This window comes from Salmo salar, chromosome 09 (assembly GCF_965601325.2).
Source record: "Salmo salar chromosome 09, fSalSal1, whole genome shotgun sequence".
Classification (NCBI taxonomy): Eukaryota; Metazoa; Chordata; class Actinopteri; order Salmoniformes; family Salmonidae; genus Salmo; species Salmo salar.
In genome coordinates this window covers 70,866,047-70,886,465 of record NC_138299.1, presented here as the reverse complement: position 1 = coordinate 70,886,465, position 20,419 = coordinate 70,866,047, and the positions used below count along the sequence as shown (strand labels likewise).

At 45.1% G+C, this 20,419-nt stretch overlaps 1 protein-coding gene across 2 annotated transcripts; it reads left to right on the top strand.

Moving 5' to 3' along the window:
* The first annotated feature begins 216 nt into the window (after nt 1-216).
* sec24b (SEC24 homolog B, COPII coat complex component) lies at nt 217-19,693 on the top strand. 2 transcript variants are annotated; one of them, XM_014212039.3, is made up of 24 exons: nt 217-492; nt 1,252-1,914; nt 2,052-2,201; nt 2,926-3,045; nt 4,893-4,976; nt 5,150-5,313; nt 7,719-7,903; nt 8,192-8,294; nt 9,113-9,239; nt 9,336-9,445; nt 9,645-9,757; nt 10,563-10,681; nt 11,039-11,094; nt 11,371-11,577; nt 11,694-11,817; nt 12,085-12,243; nt 12,844-13,017; nt 13,206-13,316; nt 13,514-13,689; nt 13,859-13,996; nt 14,803-14,907; nt 15,754-15,846; nt 16,369-16,472; nt 18,714-19,693. In XM_014212039.3, exons 1-24 carry the CDS (start codon nt 447-449, stop codon nt 18,826-18,828), a joined length of 3,546 nt encoding a protein of 1,181 aa, XP_014067514.2. In that variant the 5' UTR covers nt 217-446; the 3' UTR covers nt 18,829-19,693. The 2 variants fall into 2 exon arrangements, with proteins under 2 accessions (XP_014067514.2, XP_014067515.1); XM_014212040.3 differs by lacking the exon at nt 2,926-3,045.
* The last annotated feature ends 726 nt before the right edge of the window (nt 19,694-20,419 follow it).

The following is a 20,419-nucleotide window of genomic DNA, read 5'->3' as shown; positions in this document are numbered from 1 at the left end:
CCATCATGAGTTAAAAATGCAATAACATTTTACACTAGATAGTAAACATAAGACATCATATGTCCCTGATATCATCCCCTGGTTTATTGTTTAATGCAAATAAATAAAACCTCTATATTCAATATTTAGAAAGACAGAAAAAATTGGTGCTGATTCGACTAGCTAAATACTCTGTTTTTCCAACACTGATGCAGCTCTTGCACTTCTGCCTACTGACAGGTGGCGTCGTTATGCCATCTCTAGTCGCATAGAAACGGCAGCTTCACATAAGTGGATGAACCTTGTCGTCTTTGCTAGACAGCCATCGGAGTAGGGGGCACAGAATCCTCAGCCAACACCTAGCTAGCTAATGGGAATATTGCCTTGGTGACAACCTTTCATGTGTTTTTGTCACCCTGTGCATTCGTGACCAAGAGACGAACCTGAAAACCCCTGTCGGTTACAGCATGAACTCTACGCCGAATGGTGGAGCAGCACCCCCCTTTCAGAATGGTAAAACGGGCCGTGGAGATACGGCCGCTAGCTAAACTAGCAAGTGCCAGTGGTTGAAATAGCTAGTGGCTGTGTGAAAGGGTGTTGCATGGCTACATATTGCGTCTGGCAATTAGCTTAGATAACTAACTTACGTAAGCTATAGCGTTATTAGCTAGTAAAAACGGACAAATGTCTGTTTGTTATTAATTAGCATTAACGTTAGCTAGAAACAGCTAGCAACTGTACTGTAGCTAGCTTGCTAGCTAACGTTAAAGAGAAAGCTAAACTTTCTAGCTAACATCCATTCAAGCTTGCAACTAGCCAGCTAGCTAGTTGGCAAGCTATCTTGAACAACCACATCACTAAAGTATTTGTAGTCATATTGGTTATGTTCACAAATGGATGTCGCCAGCAATTATCTATCTTCTTTGCTTATTGTACTAACGCAGCCAGGGTCCATGGAGGGGAGGAACCTTTAGGCTAGCTAACTAGGGTATTGACATCTCATTACTGGTAGGACAATACACCGGTAGCTAGTTAGCAAAATTATTTTACTGTTGGTTTGAATAAGTCAGTAACTGCTTAGCTGACATTGACAGGTTTGACCCCTTCTATATAATATTTAGTAATGTAGGTAGGTAATACTTTTGATAATGGTTGATTACACATTGATGATCCAAAATCCATCAACAATATGTAAATTGGCCGCAAACTCCTTAAAAAAAAATTCTAACATAAATCCTGGTTTTGCTAACCTCAACCTGTCATTCTCCACAGGTCCAGTAGGACAGACCTACCCATCCACATATCCTCCGGGGTACTATGGAGCAGGGCCTCAACAGCAGGGCTACCCAACCATTTCAGGACACTGTGCCCCTGCCCTCAACAAATCTCCTATTACGAACAATGACCACAGTGCTTACTACCACCACAACAGCCACCACCAGCCTATTGCTGCACCTACTGTAGCCCCCTCTGCATACAGAGCAACCCAAGGCTCCCATCCTCCCTCTCAGCCCTATGGCACCCTTCCCACCTCAGTTGCCCCTCCAAACCCCCAACAGGCACCTCCATTCCAACAACCATCCCCCTACGCACCGCATGGGGCCTACCATGGACAGCAGCAGTACCTCACCTCCCAAGCGCTAATCTATCCCCAGCAGCTTAACTTGGTGTCAGCGACCCCCAGCAGCCAAGGCACTCCCGTATACCCCATTGTCTCGTACCCCTCTGCGCCAGGAAGCAGCCAGTACGGCACTTTGCGTTCCTCCCAGTCTCCCACCGGCCCAGGAGCCGTTTCCAACCTGATAGGCGCTCCCCTCCACCAGTATCCCCCAGGAAATGGCACCAGTCACCCAGCATCTACTGCAGCAGTTCCCTCTGGGCATAGCATGGCTCCACCCGGCCAACCAGCCACAGTCAACGGCCAGGGTAATGCAGGTACAGTCGACTGCACTGTTGTGATTGTCCGTACATAATCGATTTTGAGACACTTGTCAATCCCCTTTTCTTTTCAATTTATGTGATGACAATATTTGAAATACTTGCCTCTGCCTTAATTGTCGTCTTCTCCCCAGTCCAAGCCCCAGTCCTCCAGCACTATGACCAAAGCCACCAGGCAGCCATGGCACATGACCACTATGGAGTCACACACAACACCGGGGCTGCTGACGGAGATAGACCACCTTCAGGAACTCCTTTCACTTCCTCCCCGGGGCATCAGCAAGGTAAATGGAGAGAGAAGAGAGGCATTTCAACTTTCGAATTAGCCTCCATATTGCTATAGTAGCTCTATATTTGGTCATCAGCATTGAAGTCCTCAATGGCATGCCCATGTCTGCCATTTTGATGCAAGTTTAAGAGGATCCTGCCGAGGCTGTGACAGTCATGGAATTTTGGATGATGGTAAATGACCGCGGTAATATCCGTTTTCATTATTTATTTTTTTATTTTATTTTTTTTACAGTTATGACGGTTACTTAATTTTCATGACGGTCTTCATCCATAACCGTCAGTTATACGGTAATTTTGCCTGCCCTAGTTCCTGCATTTTTACGTTTGTGTGGTTCTCCGTCCTCACCCTGAGGACCTTCATTAAATGATTGATGAAGGGATCTGTATTTCATCTTTCAAACTCAGTTCTTGTAGGCTTAGTCTAACTAAGTGAATTGAATAGGTCCTCTATCTCCTTTTTGTTCTTGTCCTGTCTCGCTGTCCGTTTTCTCTTCTCCATAGATACAATCCTACCATGATTTGTTTTTGTCTCAATTTGGTAGAAGCTAGTGAGAAGTGATGTTTCCACAGGCGAATCGCAAGCATCCTCACCAACATTCCCACCACACAGACACAGATTTTCTAAACTCACAGTCCTCTGGCTCCGTCCTCGCCCCCTCCTCCCCTCCACATAGTTGACGGTTGTTCTGTTTTGTACCCTCTCCCACCCCTCTACAGGCATGCAGTACGGATATGTAGCCAATAGTGGCGCTAGCTCTGCCAACGCCTCCACCAACGCTGCCCCCTTGTCATCCAGCTCCGATGAGGATGTTGATGAGGAGGAGGATGAGGAAGCAGGTCTGCTTATAGCTTTTATTCCCATCCCTGCCTGCCCGCCCGCCCCTCATCCCAGCCCAACTCCAATAACCACCCAACCAACCCGACCCTCACATCAACCCACTTACTTTCCTTTCAACCCCAGGCACTTTGCATTCATACTCATGTCTCAAAGCCACCTCTGCCCATCTCCAGCAGCTTGCCTGCCCCCCCACTTGCAGATCCATCTCTCTCTGCTGCCCATCTGACGGCGTCCACGCATTCAACATCTACGCCATATCTTCTCCCAACATTATCACAGTGTTCCCAATAGATATTTGATGTTAGTGATGTGAGCTCGTTGTAACTAAAATCACAGAAGCATGGCAGTCAGAATGGTGTGAAGCATCTGATCAGTTATCCTAACTTCATCACAAAGAAGTTCAAACAATGTGAGTACGGTGTAGTGTTTGAGAGTAAATTAGCTGTTTTAGAATCTGTTTAGTCTTCTTGACATTCAGGCTACGCACTCGTTCCTGTCCTTTCCAATCATGTCCTCAGTTTTCCTCTCACCCACGAACCATTTGGGAATGTCTGTCTGCATTTCAATTACAGGAAGGGATCTAACTGGTCTCTGAATGAATAATAACTTTATTGCTTCCCATTGGAATTTCCAAATTGTATCCTCCTGAAAAACAATAGATTTTTGCATGATTGGTTTTGCATTTAAATAAATTATGTCTGCTCTAAACATTTAACACAATTTTCAATAGACCCCTATCTGGGCCAGTCAATAGCCTCCACTTTGTTTGGAACCTGAAATCTTAGCAACTTCCATAGTTATGCTATCCTGATAATGATATTATTCATACCACATTTCATATTTTGTTATCAGCGTACATGCAGTGTTTCAATGAGAAGGTGTTGATGAGTGTCCTAGAGGCGCTGGTGGGTCCCACCCTTGGGTAGTGTGTTATTGTCTAGAGGTTAACAGCTTTTTATATTTAGCATGTCCCCTGTTACCACGGGCCAACAGGCTCTCTGCTGCTCACTGGTCTCCAATGGGAAAAGGGTAGAGGCTGAGGCATGTCAGCACTAGCAGCTAACACTCATTAGCAACTTGGTTAATTTAAGTGTGCTATGCCTTAACTCTTTCTCCTCTGCCCTTGCACTCCAAACGCCCTCGGATGTCATTTTCATGCAAATTTTTTTGCCACTGATGTTTCTCTGTTTGTCCTATTTCTTCCCGAGTGGTTTCTTATCATTCTCTGTAAATTTGGCCAATCATCATTCAGTCACTCTCCATTGCTTGGCTGTCGTTTTGTTTAGGCCTACTTAGCTTTTTTTTGTCATTTTGATATGTTTAATTAGCTGAATTCCCATGTGGTAGGAGGGCTTGTCAGTCATAATACATGTTTCCCCAGGCCCAGGTTCTTTAATATCTAGAGCACTTAATCCACTGAGGTGGCAGGCAGATTTAGCTGCCTGTGATAATTGGAGCTCATCCAATGAGGCAGCGCTATCTTGGTTCACTGTCACAGCCCTCCGTTTTGCCCAATTGGATTAAACGACTCGTTCAGAGCTTCCAGTGCGTGGGTGTGGGTGGCGAGACCTAAAATGTCTTCTCTCAGAGGTCTGGAAGGGAAGGCTGGATGTGTACAGCCTAGAGAGATGATGGTGAACTGCTGCCTGTCTGTCTATGGCTTCACTTATTTTCCTATTTCATCAGCATCACAGTCCTCCTCCCCTGCTTACACACGCCTAACTTGTCCATCTTTCATGTGTCATTTTTCTCCCGCCTGCATGTGAGCTGTAATAAACTTTTAAAGTTAGAGAGCAGCTCCTCAAAACTGTTTTTCTCTTCCTTCCCCCACCATCCCCGCTGTCAGGTGGTGATAGTTCCTCAACTACCACTGGCAGTGCGTCCCCGGTGCCCAACAGCTACGACTCCCTGGAAGGCGGCAGCTACCCAGGTACATACTGTACTCGGCTCTTAAAAATCCAGCTCTACTTTGAGGCATTTGACACAATTGAATGTTTCTGCTGCCACATTTCTCTCTGCTCAACCGCAACCCTAAATGCACTAAGTGGGCAGGCAGTTATCAATTGGTACATTCAACCCTAATGCTTGTCACTCTATTTCTAGAGTCCTCCATTCCCCCCTCTGCCGACATGACCAAACAAGCCCCGCCCTTTGGCTATGGCTACCCCAGCATGCAGCCAGCTTATCAGCAGAGGCCGTCCCCCAGGACAGGCTCCTCCCCCTCACACGGCAGGTACAACCAAACTGGCTACCAGCATTTGTCCCAGGTAAGATATTCTGGTACAACTCACCTGGTTGTGTATGACTAAAAGATAATATATATTCTAAATAAATTGGGTGGTTCAAGCCCTGAATGCTGATTGGCTGACAGCGTTGGTATATTTAAGCAATAAGGTATAGTGGGGGGAAATATTATTTGATCCCCTGCTGATTTTGTACATTTGCCCACTGATAAAGAAATGATCAGTCTATAATTTTAATAGTAGGTTTATTTGAACAGTGAGAAACAGAATAACAACAAAAATCCAGAAAAACACATGTAAAAAATGTAATAAAATGATTTGCATTTTAATGAGGGAAATAAGTATTTGACCCCTCTGCAAAACATGACTTAGTACTTGGTGGCAAACCCTTGTTGGCAATCACAGAGGTCAGACGTTTCTTGTAGTTGGCCACCAGGTTTGCACACATCTCAGGAGGGATTTTGTCCCACTCCTCTTTGCAGATCTTCTCCAAGTCATTAAGGTTTCGAGGCTGACGTTTGGCAACTTGAACTTTCAGCTCCCTCCACAGATTTTCTATGGGATTAAGGTCTGGAGACAGGCTAGGCCACTCCAGGACCTTAATGTGCTTCTTCTTGAGCCACTCCTTTGTTGCCTTGGCCATGTGTTTTGGGTCATTGTTATGCTGGAATACCCATCCACGACCCATTTTCAATGAGCCTGGCTGAGGGAAGGATGTTCTCACCCAAGATTTGACGCTACATGGCCCCGTCCATCGTCCCTTTGATGCATTGAAGTTGTTCTGTCCCCTTAGCAGAAAAACACCCCCAAAGCATAATGTTTCCACCTCCATGTTTGACGGTGGAGATGGTGTTCTTTGGGTCATAGGCAGCATTCCTCCTCCTCCAAACACGGCGAGTTCAGTTGATGCCAAAGAGCTCCATTTTAGTCTCATCTGACCACAACACTTTCACCAGTTGTCCTCTGAATCATTCAGATGTTCATTGGCAAACTTCAGACGGGCATGTATATGTATACTTGAGCAGGGGGACCTTGCGGGCGCTGCAGGATTTCAGTCCTTCACTGCGTAGTGTGTTACCAATTGTTTTCTTGGTGACTATGGTCCCAGCTGCCTTGAGATCATTGACAAGATCCTCCCGTGTAGTTCTGGGCTGATTCCTCACCGTTCTCATGATCATTGCAACTCCACGAGGTGAGATCTTGCATGGAGCCCCAGGCCGAAGGATATTGACAGTTCTTTTGTGTTTCTTCCATTTGCGAATAATCGCACCAAATGTTGTCACCTTCTCACCAAGCTGCTTGGCGATGGTCTTGTAGCCCATTCCAGCCTTGTGTAGGTCTACAATCTTGTCCCTGACATCCTTGGAGAGCTCTTTGGTCTTGGCCATGGTGGAGAGTTTGGAATCTGATTGATTGCTTCAGTGGACAGATGTCTTTTTTACAGTTAACAAGCTGCGGTTAGGAGCACTCCCTTTAACAGTGTGCTCCTAATCTCAGCTCGTTACCTGTATAAAAGACACCTGGGAGCCAGAAATCTTTCTGATTGAGAGTGGGTCAAATACTTATTTCCCTCATTAAAATGCAAATCAATTTATAACATTTTAGACATGCGTTTTTCAGGATTTTTTTGTTGTTATTCTGTCTCTCACTGTTCAAATAAACATACCATTAAAATTATAAACTGATCCTTTATCAGTGGGCAAACGTACAAAATCAGCAGGGGATCAAATACTATTTTCCCCCACTGTACGAGGGGGTGTGGTATATGGCCAATATACCACGGCTAAGGGCTGTTCTTATGCACGAAGAAACCCGGAGTGCCTGGATACAGCCCTTAGCCGTGGTATATTGGCCATATTCCACAAACCCCAGAGGTGCCTTATTGCTATTATAAACTGGTTACCATCGTATTTATAGCAGTAAAAATAAATGTTTTGTCACACCCATGGTATACGGCTGTCAGCCAATCAGCGTTCAGGGCTAGAACCACCCTGTTTATAGTACACCACAGGAATGACAAAACATTTATTTTTACTGCTCTAATTACATTGCTAACCAGTTGTATAATAGCAATAGGGCACCTCGGGGGTTTGTGGTGTATGGCCAATATACCACGGCTAAGGGCTGTATCCAGGCCCTTCTCATTGCGTTGTGCATAAGAACAGCCCTTAGCCGTGCTATATTGGCCATATACCACACCCCCCCGGGCCTTATTGTGTAATTTTAATATGGTCCCTCATGAAATGCATGAAAAGGAGTTGGCCTACTAAGACACTCCATGTCAATACATTTCTCTGGGGGCATATTAGTGTTGTGGATATCGGTTCCTTTCTATCGTGTTCATCTCTGCTCCACACCTGACCCTTGTGGTAATGATCTACCTGTCCCTAGTGACTGTTAGACTAACTACCTCCTGTTTGTCCATGCAGCCCTTCCCTAACATGTCCCAGCTGTCTGCGGCCCTGGGGGGACTGAGCGGTGTGCCAGAGCTAGAGGTGGAGGCGCTGCGGCCCGTCAACCTGCTGCAGGAGAGGAACCTTCTGCCCCACCGGCCCTTGGATGCCCCCGAACCCAACCTCAACGCTGACCTCAAGAAGGCCAACTGCAGCCCGGAGTAAGGGGCAGGGGAAGTTTGTGGGTTTGAGGATATGCTGGTATCTGGACACAACACTAACGGACAATATTCAGTGTAAACTGAAACACTAGGAATGACAAGTGCGATCCCAAGTTTATTTATAGGATCAAGCAAAACGCATATTGGGAACATTTGTTGATTTCAAATGTACTTCTCCTCTATCTCCACACTGCATTGTACCTCCATAGTCCCCGCTCACTCAATTGAACTTATTAGCTCATGCCTTTACAAAGCTGTGCTAAAAGCTCTTCTCTCTGGCCTCCACAGCACATTCAGGTGTACCCTGACCAACATCCCACAGACCCAGGCCCTGCTGAATAAAGCCCGGCTGCCCCTGGGCCTCCTCCTGCACCCCTTCAGAGACCTCGCAGTAAGAAGACACCCAGCCCTAATACCCGGGCCCTGTCCACAAACATCCTCTAGCCCCTAACTCCTATGCGCTGGTGTAGATCTGAGAGGTTTGGTTAGGTGTAAGCAACTGACATTTCAGGAAGCTACCAACTTGGAAGTGCAATTGAATTGAAACGCTACATTGAACATAGCACAAATGTTTTGTTGTGGAATTGAGTGAATATCCTGGAATAAGACACTTTAGTGGTTATTTATATTGACTGGCGTTCAGTGCCCCTTAATAACACCCTGTCAGTATGTCATAGGAAGTTGACCTGAGTTCAGAAACAGAAAAGCAGGAGGCAAGGCAGGATGAGCTGGAGGGTGAGGAGGTGCAGAAAGCCATGATTTTAGTTTCATTGAAAGTGTCCAAGTGCAAGGTGGTAAAAGTACAAAAAGCAGACTGTTGATATAAGGACTTTACAGAAGGAATCCTCTTCTATAGATTGCAGACGCAGGTTTGATCAGATGTAGAATGTAGAACACATTTTCATAAATCATTTAATGAGTAACAAACCACAAATCAACAGTCGTCTTCATCTTTGGGCTCCCGAGTGGCGCAGCGGTCTAAGGCACTGCATCTCAGTGCTAGAGGCGTCACTACAGTCCCTGGTTCAAATCCAGGCTGTATCACATCCAGCCGTGGTTGGGAGCCCCATAGGGCGGCGCACAATTGGCCCAGCGTCGTCCGGGTTTGGCCCGGGTAGGCCATCATTATAATAAGAATTTGTTCTTTAACTGACTTGCCTAGTTAAAAAAATAAATAGTATTTTTTTTTCTCTCTTTCTCCATCCATAGCAACTCCCAGTGATCACGTCCAGCACCATAGTGAGATGTCGCTCCTGTCGTACCTACATTAACCCCTTCGTCTCCTTCCTGGACCAGAGGAGATGGAAATGCAGCCTCTGCTACAGGGTCAACGATGGTACGGATCCCTCTATTCAATGTGTACTTAGGGCAGCACCGTCCAAAATGCGAGACGTTAAATATGACTTGAACGCGCATATTCTCACCCTCGCAGTTCCCGATGAGTTCATGTACAATCCCGTGACCCGCTCCTATGGAGAGCCCCACAAGAGGCCAGAGGTGCAGAACTCCACTGTGGAGTTCATAGCCTCTTCAGATTACATGGTGAGTGATTATTTTGATTTTTTTTTTAGATCAGTGTTCATTCATCCAGAAACAGTTTGCCCACAATCCTCTAGAGGGCAGGTCTCCATCAGATTCATGCAGTCACCAATGGCAAGGCACTGTGCTTTCCAATATCAGACTGTCAGTCTGCAGATGTGAACTGGTTGAATGTTTTGAGTAAAGCATGTTTTGTCCCCAGCTGCGGCCCCCTCAGCCTGCAGTGTACCTGTTTGTGCTGGATGTGTCTCACAATGCGGTGGATGCAGGCTACCTGGACGTCTTCTGTCAGACTTTACTGGAGAACCTGGACAAGTAAGTAGCTTCGCACCTGGATTCATGTGTTCAATATGATCTGAGTTGCTTATAGCACTACTGTTGACTCCTGATAAATTCACTTAGATAACCGGTGCAGAAGCTATAGTTTTCCAGTCAGTTTATATGTGTCTGACAAAGGCCTTTCCTGCTCACACTCCTACTATTAAGTAGTCAAGGCTCCATTTCAAAGAAAAATCAACTAATAAAAGCCATGGATCAAATGTGAAACAGGTCAAGCCCTACTATAAAAGTCATACTAGTATTGGCCGGCTTGCAAGTGCGTAAGAACCGGAGGCATATAAAAGTAAAGGGTGATCGCTCTGTTGCTTTCTGTTTTAGTAGTTAAGTCCGTCAACATTCATACACATGGTGAACAATAAGATTTGGTCAAATCCAAATTTAATCGGACAGTTCCACAGGGAGCAAACCATTTTGAAGTGTATATACTTGAACTCTTGCCAGAAAAAAAGAAAAGAGAAACATGAAATACTTTAGCAGGACTGTCCTTCCTGTTTTTCCCCAGGAAATTATCCTGTTCTTTGTTGCAACTATACAAAACTAGCTCTGACGAAGGTTCACTGCTGGTTCCGATGTCTGGAAAATCTCAGTCACGTCAACTTGAACTCCATAATCCCACATTCTGACGTGAAAAAGAGTTCACCAGAACTCCACACTCACACACATCTGGTATCTCTCAAACCAGAGAGTTATTCTGCCATTTTCTTGACCTGTTCCGTTGTACAGTACTGTTACATGCCGCGGCTAGGCTAACTCTCCGGGGGGTGTCTGTTCTGTGTCTCAGGATGCCGGGGGACACGCGTACCCGAGTGGGCTTCATCACCTTCAACAGCACCATCCACTTCTACAACCTTCACGAGAGCCTCTCGCAGCCCCAGATGCTGGTGGTCTCCGACATCGACGGTGTGTGTTCTGTGTGTGTGTTTCAGTCAGCTCTCCTCCGTCTTTAGGTCCACTGCCTAAAAATCCCCAGCCTGGGTGCCAGTCGGTTTGTGCTCGAGCCAACATGTCGTTGTCTTACCAAACAACAAATAGCTCTTGGCAAGGCAAAGGTGTTGTTGACTGCAGACTGACTACACCCTCCTCTCCCTCAAACCGACATGTCACTTATTCACTAATGGTAAAAATAATGTGTACTGTAGAGATGTAATGACTTGTCCTTCTGCTGGTGAATATAGTCATTTCTCCAAGTGAATTATCCCAGGACATGGAATGTGAGCTGTGGTGATGCAGTAAATTATCTTTGTTCTGTTTTTGTAGATATCTTCATTCCAACCCACGACAGTCTACTGGTGAACCTGAAGGAAAGCAGAGCGGTAAAGGTTTTTCTTTGACTGAGAATGTGTGGAACTATTTGTGTTTACCAGTGTCATCACAGGCTGATTTTTTTTTTTTTTTTTTTTTTTTTGTAATAATAATTATGACTGGAGGGTGAGAGTCTTTGTGTTTCTGACCATGTATGGTTGCTTTAGTGTGATAGTCAATTTGTTTTCTGATGCTGGTGTGTGAGTGCATCTTTAGTCATTTTGACTGTTCTCTCTCCCTCTGATCTCTCTTCTCGCTCTCATTTTCTCTCCCACTCCCCCTCACAGCTGGTGAGGGTCCTGTTGACCTCCCTACCCGGCATGTTTAGCCAGACCAGGGAGACCCACAGTGCCCTGGGCCCGGCACTGCAGGCTGCCTACAAGCTCATGTCCTCCACAGGGGGCCGCGTCTCCGTGTTCCAGACCCAGCTACCCACGCTGGGTGCCGGCCTGCTGCAGTCCCGGGAGGACCCCAACCAGAGGTCCAGCACCAAGGTATGAGTGCTGAGTCGCACACACAGGCATGACACACATACTGTCAGAACATATGGTTCTGTAATGTAAGGTTCCAGTTGTCTATTAAGTCTGTTCTGTATGTTATGTTGTGATAGGGGGTCCAACACCTGGGCCCAGCCACAGACTTCTACAAGAAGCTGGCCCTGGACTGTTCTGGTCAGCAGATAGGAGTCGACCTATTCCTCCTCAGCTCCCAGTACTCTGACCTGGCCTCACTAGGTAAGACGTGATAGTCCATTCCTTAGATTATATAATAGACAGGTTACTGTTTAGGAAAATGCTAAAAGTTGAGAAAGAGACTGGCGTCTTAAAGAGAATGGTTTTGGCAAAATAGAATACAGCAGTCATTAGAGTCAACCTAAGGCTACACACCGCATTCTCTTTTTTTCCCTCTATCTTTCTTTCTTTCCTTCTTTCTATCCTTTTCTTTTTCTACTTCTTTAAAAAAAAATATATATATATATTTTTTTTTTTTTCTCGGGCCAGCGTGTGTGTCTAAATACTCAGCGGGTAGTATCTTCTACTACCCCTCGTTGCACCACGTTCACAACCCGGCCCAGCTGGACAAGTTCCAGAAGGATCTGGAGCGCTACCTCACCAGGAAGATTGGCTTCGAGGCTGTCATGAGGATACGCTGCACCAAAGGTAGGTCTATTTTGTTAGTTTGTTTCTTCAAATGGTATATTTTGTTTTGTATTGTCTGAGTAGTTTTTTTAAATCTTTTTCTGAAAGGTACTGAGGTCACTCCACAAATTTGTTAGTATTTTTTTACGTGTTTTTCTTCCCCAATTTCATCATATCCAATTGTCCCATCGCTGCAACTCCCGTATGGACTCGTGAGAGACAAAGGTCGAGAAACACGACCCTGCCAAGCCACACACTGCTCGCTTAACCCGGAAGCCAGCCGCACCAATGTGTCGGAGGAAACACCGTACAACTGGCGACCGAAGTCGGCGTGCATTGTGCCCGGCCCACCACAAGGAGTCGCTAGAGTGCGATAGGACAAGGACATCCCGGCCCGGCCAAACCCTCCCCTAACCCGGACAATGCCTCATGGGTCTCCCAGTCGCGGCCGGCTGCGACACAGCCTGGGGTCGAACCCGGGTCTGTAGTGACGCCTCTAGCACTGCGATGCTGTGCCTTAGAGCACTGCGCCACTTGGGAGGCCAAACAGTACACATTTCTTGACAATTTCTAGATCGATTTAGCGGTCATCATTACTTTGTATGTCTCCTTGGTCAACAGGCTTGTCCATCCACACATTCCATGGGAACTTCTTTGTGCGCTCGACGGACCTGCTGTCCCTGGCCAATGTCAACCCAGACTCGGGCTTCGCTGTGCAGATGTCTATAGAGGAGAGCATGGCCGACACCTCACTGGCCTGCTTCCAGGCTGCGCTGCTGTACACCTCCAGCAAAGGTGAACACCATCTCACCGTTTCATTCATTGTGGAAATATTTGGAGAAGTCATTCCCGACTTTTACATAAATAATGAATAATTAGTCCCAGTTCTAGTACAAAGAGTTGTTATTTTAATATCGCCTAACAAAGACAAATTCATCTACCCTCATCTCTGCTCCTATCCCCCACTCCCTCCGTCCTCCTAGGGAAGAGGCGGATCAGGGTCCATACTCTGTGTCTGCCAGTGGTCAGCCAGCTGAGTGATGTATATGCCGGGGCTGACGTTCAGGCCATCACCTGCCTCCTAGCCAACATGGGTGAGTGTGTGTGTGTGTGTGTGTGTGTGTGTGTGTGTGTGTATATATATATATATATATATATATATATATATATATATATATATATATATATATATATATATATATATATATATATATATATATATATGCTGCATTTGTTCATGAGATCCGTTTTTTTTTATTCATACATTTTTATTTTGTATTCCTATGAACAGCCATTGACCGGTCGATATCGTCAAGCCTGTCGGACGCCCGAGATGCCCTGGTGAATGCGGTGGTGGACTCCCTGAGTGCGTACAAGAACACCGTCTCGAATCTGCAGCAGTCTGGTCTCATCGCCCCTGCGGCCCTCTGTCTCTTCCCCCTCTACGTGCTGGCATTACTCAAACAGGTCTGTCTGACCAACACACACACACACACAGAGCTTTTGTATGCGCCGTATGTCTCCGTCACTAGTCAGAAGCCGTTCAAGCTGTCAATGCTATCCCTTCTCATGAATCTGTGCTCCCTCCTCTCCTCCTCTTTCCCCTTCCTTCTTCTCCTTTCTCTCCACCTAACAGAAAGCACTGCGCACAGGGACCAGCACCAAGCTGGACGAGCGCGTCTTCGCCATGTGCGAGTTCAAGAGCCAGCCGCTGCAGCAGATCATGCGCACGGTCCACCCCGACCTCTACCGCCTGGACACCATTTCAGACCAGGTGAGAGGTCAACACAGCCCGCTCTGCTTTGAACAACTGATTCATCTCTCCAGCATTCCACTGGTTCCTAGCTGGACACGTTGGTTTTGTTTTACCTGGTGGGTCACAAGTACCGTAATTTCCGGACTATAAGCCGCTACTTTTTTCCCAGGCTTTGAACCTCGCGGCTTAAACAATGATGCGGCTAATATATGGATTCTTCCCACTTTAAAAAATAAAAATTATAAAAAATAAAACATTCTGTGACGTGCTCAGTTTTTTGGCGGCATGAAGCTTTCATTAACCCGTTCGGCAATTTCATTGGTCTAAGGTCAAACAACTTTTGTTTACTGTTTAGATTAAATTGAGTGCGCTCAAACGTCCCATCATTCTGATTACGGTAGTCATTTTGTCACCCTCATCATGGCAAAGACACAGAGAAATGCATATGATGCAGCTTTCAAGTTGAAGGCGATTGATCTGGCTGTTGGAAAAGGAAATAGAGCTGCTGCACGGGAGCTTGGTCTGGAGCAATGACTTTCTTGGTAGGCTACTGTTTACTGCTAATTATTTTTTGTTGTTGTTACAAGCCGTGTTTCGTTAAAGCCTATTTATTTTTGTTACAAGCCGTGTTTCGTTAAAGCCTGTGTAAAGTTCATTTGTTTCAATGTACCGGTAGGCACCTGCGGCTTATAGACATGTGCGGCTTATTTATGTTCAAAATAAATAAAAAATTCAGTGGGTGCGGTTTATATTCGGGTGCGCTCAATAGTCCGGAAATTACGGTATACTAAAAGGTAGACTGCTTTACCCTTTTCTGTCCACAGGGGGCGCTCCACCTGAACGACTGCATAGTGCCCCAGCCCCATCTGCTGCACCTTACGGCTGAGAAGCTGACCAGAGAAGGCGCTTTCCTCATGGACTGTGGCAGCGTAAGTCCTGCTATGTTCTCAGTCAAATGACTGAAGTCCCTGAAAAAATGGACCTCGTCTCTGTTTGAGGACTTTTTAGCAATAAACTCCTCCATCCGTTCCTCCATGATGATAACAGATCTGACAAGGTTGGCTCGGTGAAGGCAATATCGCAGCGTTGCAGTTCTTGACACACTTAAACCGGTGTGCCTGGCACCTACTATACATACACCGCTCAAAGGCACTTAATTAAGGATATGAGTTCGGCTGGGATCTGTGATAACAGATTTTCATCTGTCGCAATTATGGGAGATGTCGCCGTCTCATTCGTTTGGTTAATTAAGGACATGAGTTCGGCCGGGATCTGTGATAACAGGTTTTCAAGTGTCTGAATTATGGGTGGAGATGTCGCCCCTGTCTCGTTCATTAGGTTAATTAAGGATGTGTGTTCTTGTGGTATTCTGGAATGATTCATGTTACATATAGGTTTTTAGCGCGTGTTTTTGCGTTTTTTTTTTTTTTTTATCCGATTGTTGTTTAAATCTTTTGTCTTGCCCATTCACCCTCTGAATAGCACACATACACAATCCAAGGCAATTATTTTTAACCTGTCTCTTCCCCTTCGTCTACACTGATTTTTAAGGTGGATTTAACAAGTGACATAAATAAGGGATCATAGCTTTCACCTGGTCAGTCTATGTCATGGAATGAGCAGGTGTCCATAATGGTTTTCACACTCGGTGTAGATCAGTGTTTACCTCAAGGAAGGGAATGGAGGAAAGATTCATGTATTTGAAGAAGGATCCTTGTTACTGTCCCGTGTAGAAATGTACTCTTCATTAACTTCCTTTCTGTTCTCTTCTCCAGGTGTTTTACTTGTGGATTGGGAAATGCTGTAATGATATGTTCATTCGAGACGTGCTGGGTTGCCCAAACCATGCTTCAATACCCCCTAACATGGTTAGTGGGGCACTAACATTCATTAGACACAATGTGACACATTTATTGCTGTGTATAACTCTGTGCTGTGTCCAGCTGGTGCTTCACAATGAAATAGTACTGTACTTAGTCAGTTCAGCCAGGGAGTAATTTACATTTTAGTCGGTTTGTTTATTTGGTTCTACTTTTTTGACAAAAGGCCCGTGGCTACCTAAATAATGTAATACCACACAACGTGGGTGTGTTACAACCAAACACAGGCCAAGTAGCAATTGTCGAGGTTTTGTTTGCTTTTTTGATTCCATCTTTCGGGAAAAGACCAACACATCCCTAAACCACAGGCCTGCTTCACATTCCGAACCACACTTCCATATTTCACTAAATCACAAACACATCAGACTTGTGGAGATCTGGGATTGAAACCAACTACTAGTTATCTTTAGTTTTTTCACACACAGACACACACCGTGTAGACTGTCTTGAGTAGTAAAAACAAAGCTGTGGGTCTTAGTTTTTTTCTTCTTTGTCTCTTATGAATACCAGACCCAAATTCCTGAGCTGGAAACTCCTCTGTCTGAACGACTACGCGCACTCCTCGCCTGGCTACAGGACTCGCGAACCTTCAGCTCAACACTTCACATCGTGAAGTAAGTCAAGTACCCCTGGTCTGATCCATTGACGCTTATGTGTGTTTGTTGCTAGTGAGTGCCTGGGTCCGTGTCGTGTAGGAAGCCATCGGTGACCACATAGTGAGTGTACAAAACGTTAGGAACACCTTCCTAGTATTGAGTTGTAACCCCCTTTTTAAACTGGTGCGCCTGGCACTTAATTATTTTGCCTTGCCCATTCACCTTCTTCTATATGGCACACATACAGTCGTGGCCAAAAGTTTTGAGAATGACACAAATTTTTAATTTTCACAAAGTTTGCTGCTTCAGTGTCTTTAGATATTTTTGTCAGACGTTACTATGGAATACTGAAGTATAATTACAAGCATTTCATAAGTGTCAAATGCTTTTACTGACAATTATATGAAGTTGATGCAAAGAGTCAATATTTGCAGTGTTGACCCTTCTTTTTCAAGACCTCTGCAATCCGCCCTGGCATGCTGTCAATCAACTTCTGGGCCACATCCTGACTGATGGCAGCCCATTCTTGCACAATCAATGCTTGGAGTTTGTCAGAATTTGTGGGTTTTTGTTTGTCCGCCCGCCTCTTGAGGATTGACCACAAGTTCTCAATGGGATTAAGGCCTGGGGAGTTTCCTGGCCATGGACCCAGAATATCTATGTTTTGTTCCCCGAGCCACTTAGTTATCACTTTTGCCTTATGGCAAGGTGCTCCATCATGCTGGAAAAGGCATTGTTTGTCACCAAACTGTTCCTGCATGGTTGGAAGAAGTTGCTCTCGGAGGATGTGTTGGTACCATTCTTTATTCATGGCTGTGTTCTTAGGCAAAATTGTGAGTGAGCCCACTCCCTTGGCTGAGAAGCAACCCCACACATGAATGGTCTCGGGATGCTTTACTGTTGGCATGACACAGGACTGATGGTAGCGCTCACCTTGTCTTCTCCGGACAAGCTTTTTTCCAGATGCCCCAAAAAATCGGAAAGGGGATTCATCAGAGAAAATTACTTTACCCTCGTCCTCAGCAGTCCAATCCCTGTACCTTTTGCAGAATATCAGTCTGTCCCTGATGTTTTTCCTGGAGAGAAGTGGCTTCTTTGCTGCTGCCTTGACACCAGGCCATCCTCCAAAAGTCTTCGCCTCACTGTGCGTGCAGATGCACTCACACCTGCCTGCTGCCATTTCTGAGCAAGCTCTGTACTGGTGGTGCCCCGATCCCGCAGATGAATCAACTTTAGGAGATGGTCCTGGCGCTTGCTGGACTTTCTTGTTCGCCCTGAAGCCTTCTTCACAACAATTGAACCGCTCTCCTTGAAGTTCTTGATGATCCGATAAATGGTTGATTTAGGTGCAATCTTACTGGCAGCAATATCCTTGCCTGTGAAGCCCTTTTTGTGCAAAACAATGATGAGGGCACGTGGTGCTTGGAACAATGATTCCAAGCACCACCCTCCTTTTGAAGCTTCCAGTCTGTTATTCGAACTCAATCAGCATGACAGAGTGATCTTCAGCCTTGTCCTCATCAGCACTCACACCTGTGTTAACGAGAGAATCACTGACATGACGTCAGCTGGTCCTTTTGTGGCAGGGCTGAAATGCAGTGGAAATGTTTTTGGGGGATTCAGTTCATTTGCATGGCAAAGAGGGACTTTGCAATTCATCTCATCGCTCTTCATAACATTCTGGAGTTTATGCAAATTGCCACCATGCAGACTTCGTGAAAATGAATATTTGTGTCATTCTCAAAACTTTTGGCCACGACTGCACACAATCCATGTCTCAAGGCTTAAAAAAGATTTAACTTGTCTCCTCCCCTTAATCTACACTGATTGAAGTGGATTTAACAAGTGAAATAAGTAAGGGATCATAGCTTTCACCTTGATTCACCTGGTCAGTCTGTCATGGAACGATCAGGTGTTCTTACGTCATGCTGGTGCATTGTTGCACTATAAGCTATAAAAACAGAGTGTTGCACACTATGTATAAACTCCCAGTAATTTATACATAGTGTGCGACTCTTTGTTTTTATTGCTTACAGTTTATTCACCGTTAGTCAGCACCTCTACGCTGCTGTGAGGATCTGTTTGCTACAAATGTCTACAGGCCAGAGGACAATTCTTCATACCAAATGGAAGTCTTACAAATTCAAAGAGGCCTTTTTTAGAGTATCAAAGTAATTTCAATAGAATGTATATGTATTCGGACTATATGCGCTCCTTCTTATTTCACATGCTTATTCATTTCATTACTTCTCCCCGTAGGGATGATGCTTCAGCTAAGACCAGCTTTTTCCAGCACTTGGTAGAGGACCGGTCGGAATCAGCTTTCTCCTACTACGAGTTCCTGCTCCACATCCAGCAACAGATGTCCAAGTAGAATACACAGAGCAGAAGGCCCTTTGGGCCTTGTGTAGAAAAAAAACAAAAAAACAATGAACGTGGCACATGGTAAACAGGAAGTTCCCTCAGACTTAACGTAGAGGGGACAACACAACCAACCCAACCCCACCCACCCTAGTGGTCCGGTCAACCATGGCCTATGACCCGGGGGAGGCAGGTGGAAGGACCAGAAAGAAAATGAAAAATCAGTGACAAAGTGAAGATGACTTCTGGAGTTGAAGTGAAGTAATAGGCCGTTGGACTCACAGATCAAGTGGTGCGCTCTGAACGGGCTGCTTCTTCAACCAGCTCGCTGAACCTTTCCCCTATCGTCTCTCAGCCGCTGTCGTAGCTCCACGTAGCATCTCTCTCCAAGGGAAAGCCAAAGATGCTACTTCCTCCTCATCTGATTAAGTTGACCCTTCTCTGATGCGCCCCCGCATGTTGTGGTATGATCCACTTTTTTATTTTTATTGTCATACATCCTCCACATCCTTCTCCCATTTCCTCCCTCTTCAAACTCATTGACATAAGAGTACAGCATCCCCCTTCTTTGTTTTCAGTGTGTTCTGGAGCTACCTCTGTTACCATTGTGTTTGCTGCTGCTAGTCGGGTAATTGGCTACCCTCTGCTTAACAGGATGCTAGTCAACAGTGGTTGAATACCCCTCCTCTGCACCTCGACTCCTCTCCCAGCTGTTCAAATCCTGTGTCGTCAGATGAAACTGAAACCTTTGTAAACTGCCGCCCTCTTGTTTTTTGATCCGCTACCAGACGTTGCTATCCACTTTGTAACTATTGAAAATAATATTTTATGTGCGATAATTTATAATTTACCAGCTTATTAAATAAAATGAAACAGTATTTCACTTGATTTTTCATTCACATATTTTGTAGAGTGGTATACTAGAAAGCAGGATCAATGAGTTATACTAGAAAGCAGGATCAATGAGCCAGTTAACTTGTGGAAATATTCTGAAATGACTTTTTATTCTTTAGAAATATAAGCTTGAATTGGGCATGGTCTAATGACTCAGTAACCAAAAACACATATCTAAGTTTATCTTTCTTAATGAACCAGAAAATCAAGTTATTTCTGGTTGTTTATCTGGCTAACTCATTAATCCTGCTTTGTAGTTTACCCTTCAGGTGTTGCAGAATTTGTCTGCTACATTAGAGGGCGCTCATCAATGTTTCATTCATGGTTTGTAGGGAATATTAACAGTTGTATCATGTGACAAACTGTTTTGCTTTGGGGGACACAACTATGGTGAAGTGACTGGCAGGGACTTTGCATTTCTTTTGGCTAAGTGAATTATCTTGGCTAAACACATCTACATTCCCTACTGATTTCTCTAAGATGCCTATCACAGGAAAATTAGAGGCATATTGCATTTTTTTGTTCAGAGGACTACTGAGAAAAGCCACAATGGTTAAAAGAAATGGAATGGACTGTTTCCTTGATGGAAAGGTTAGGAATGTTACATATTTGACATATTCAATGAACCACTTTGCTAATCACTATAAGGATTTGTATCTGCGCTGCATACTTTAAAAAGCAGTTCTGTTACTAAGTCCCCTGCTTTATTT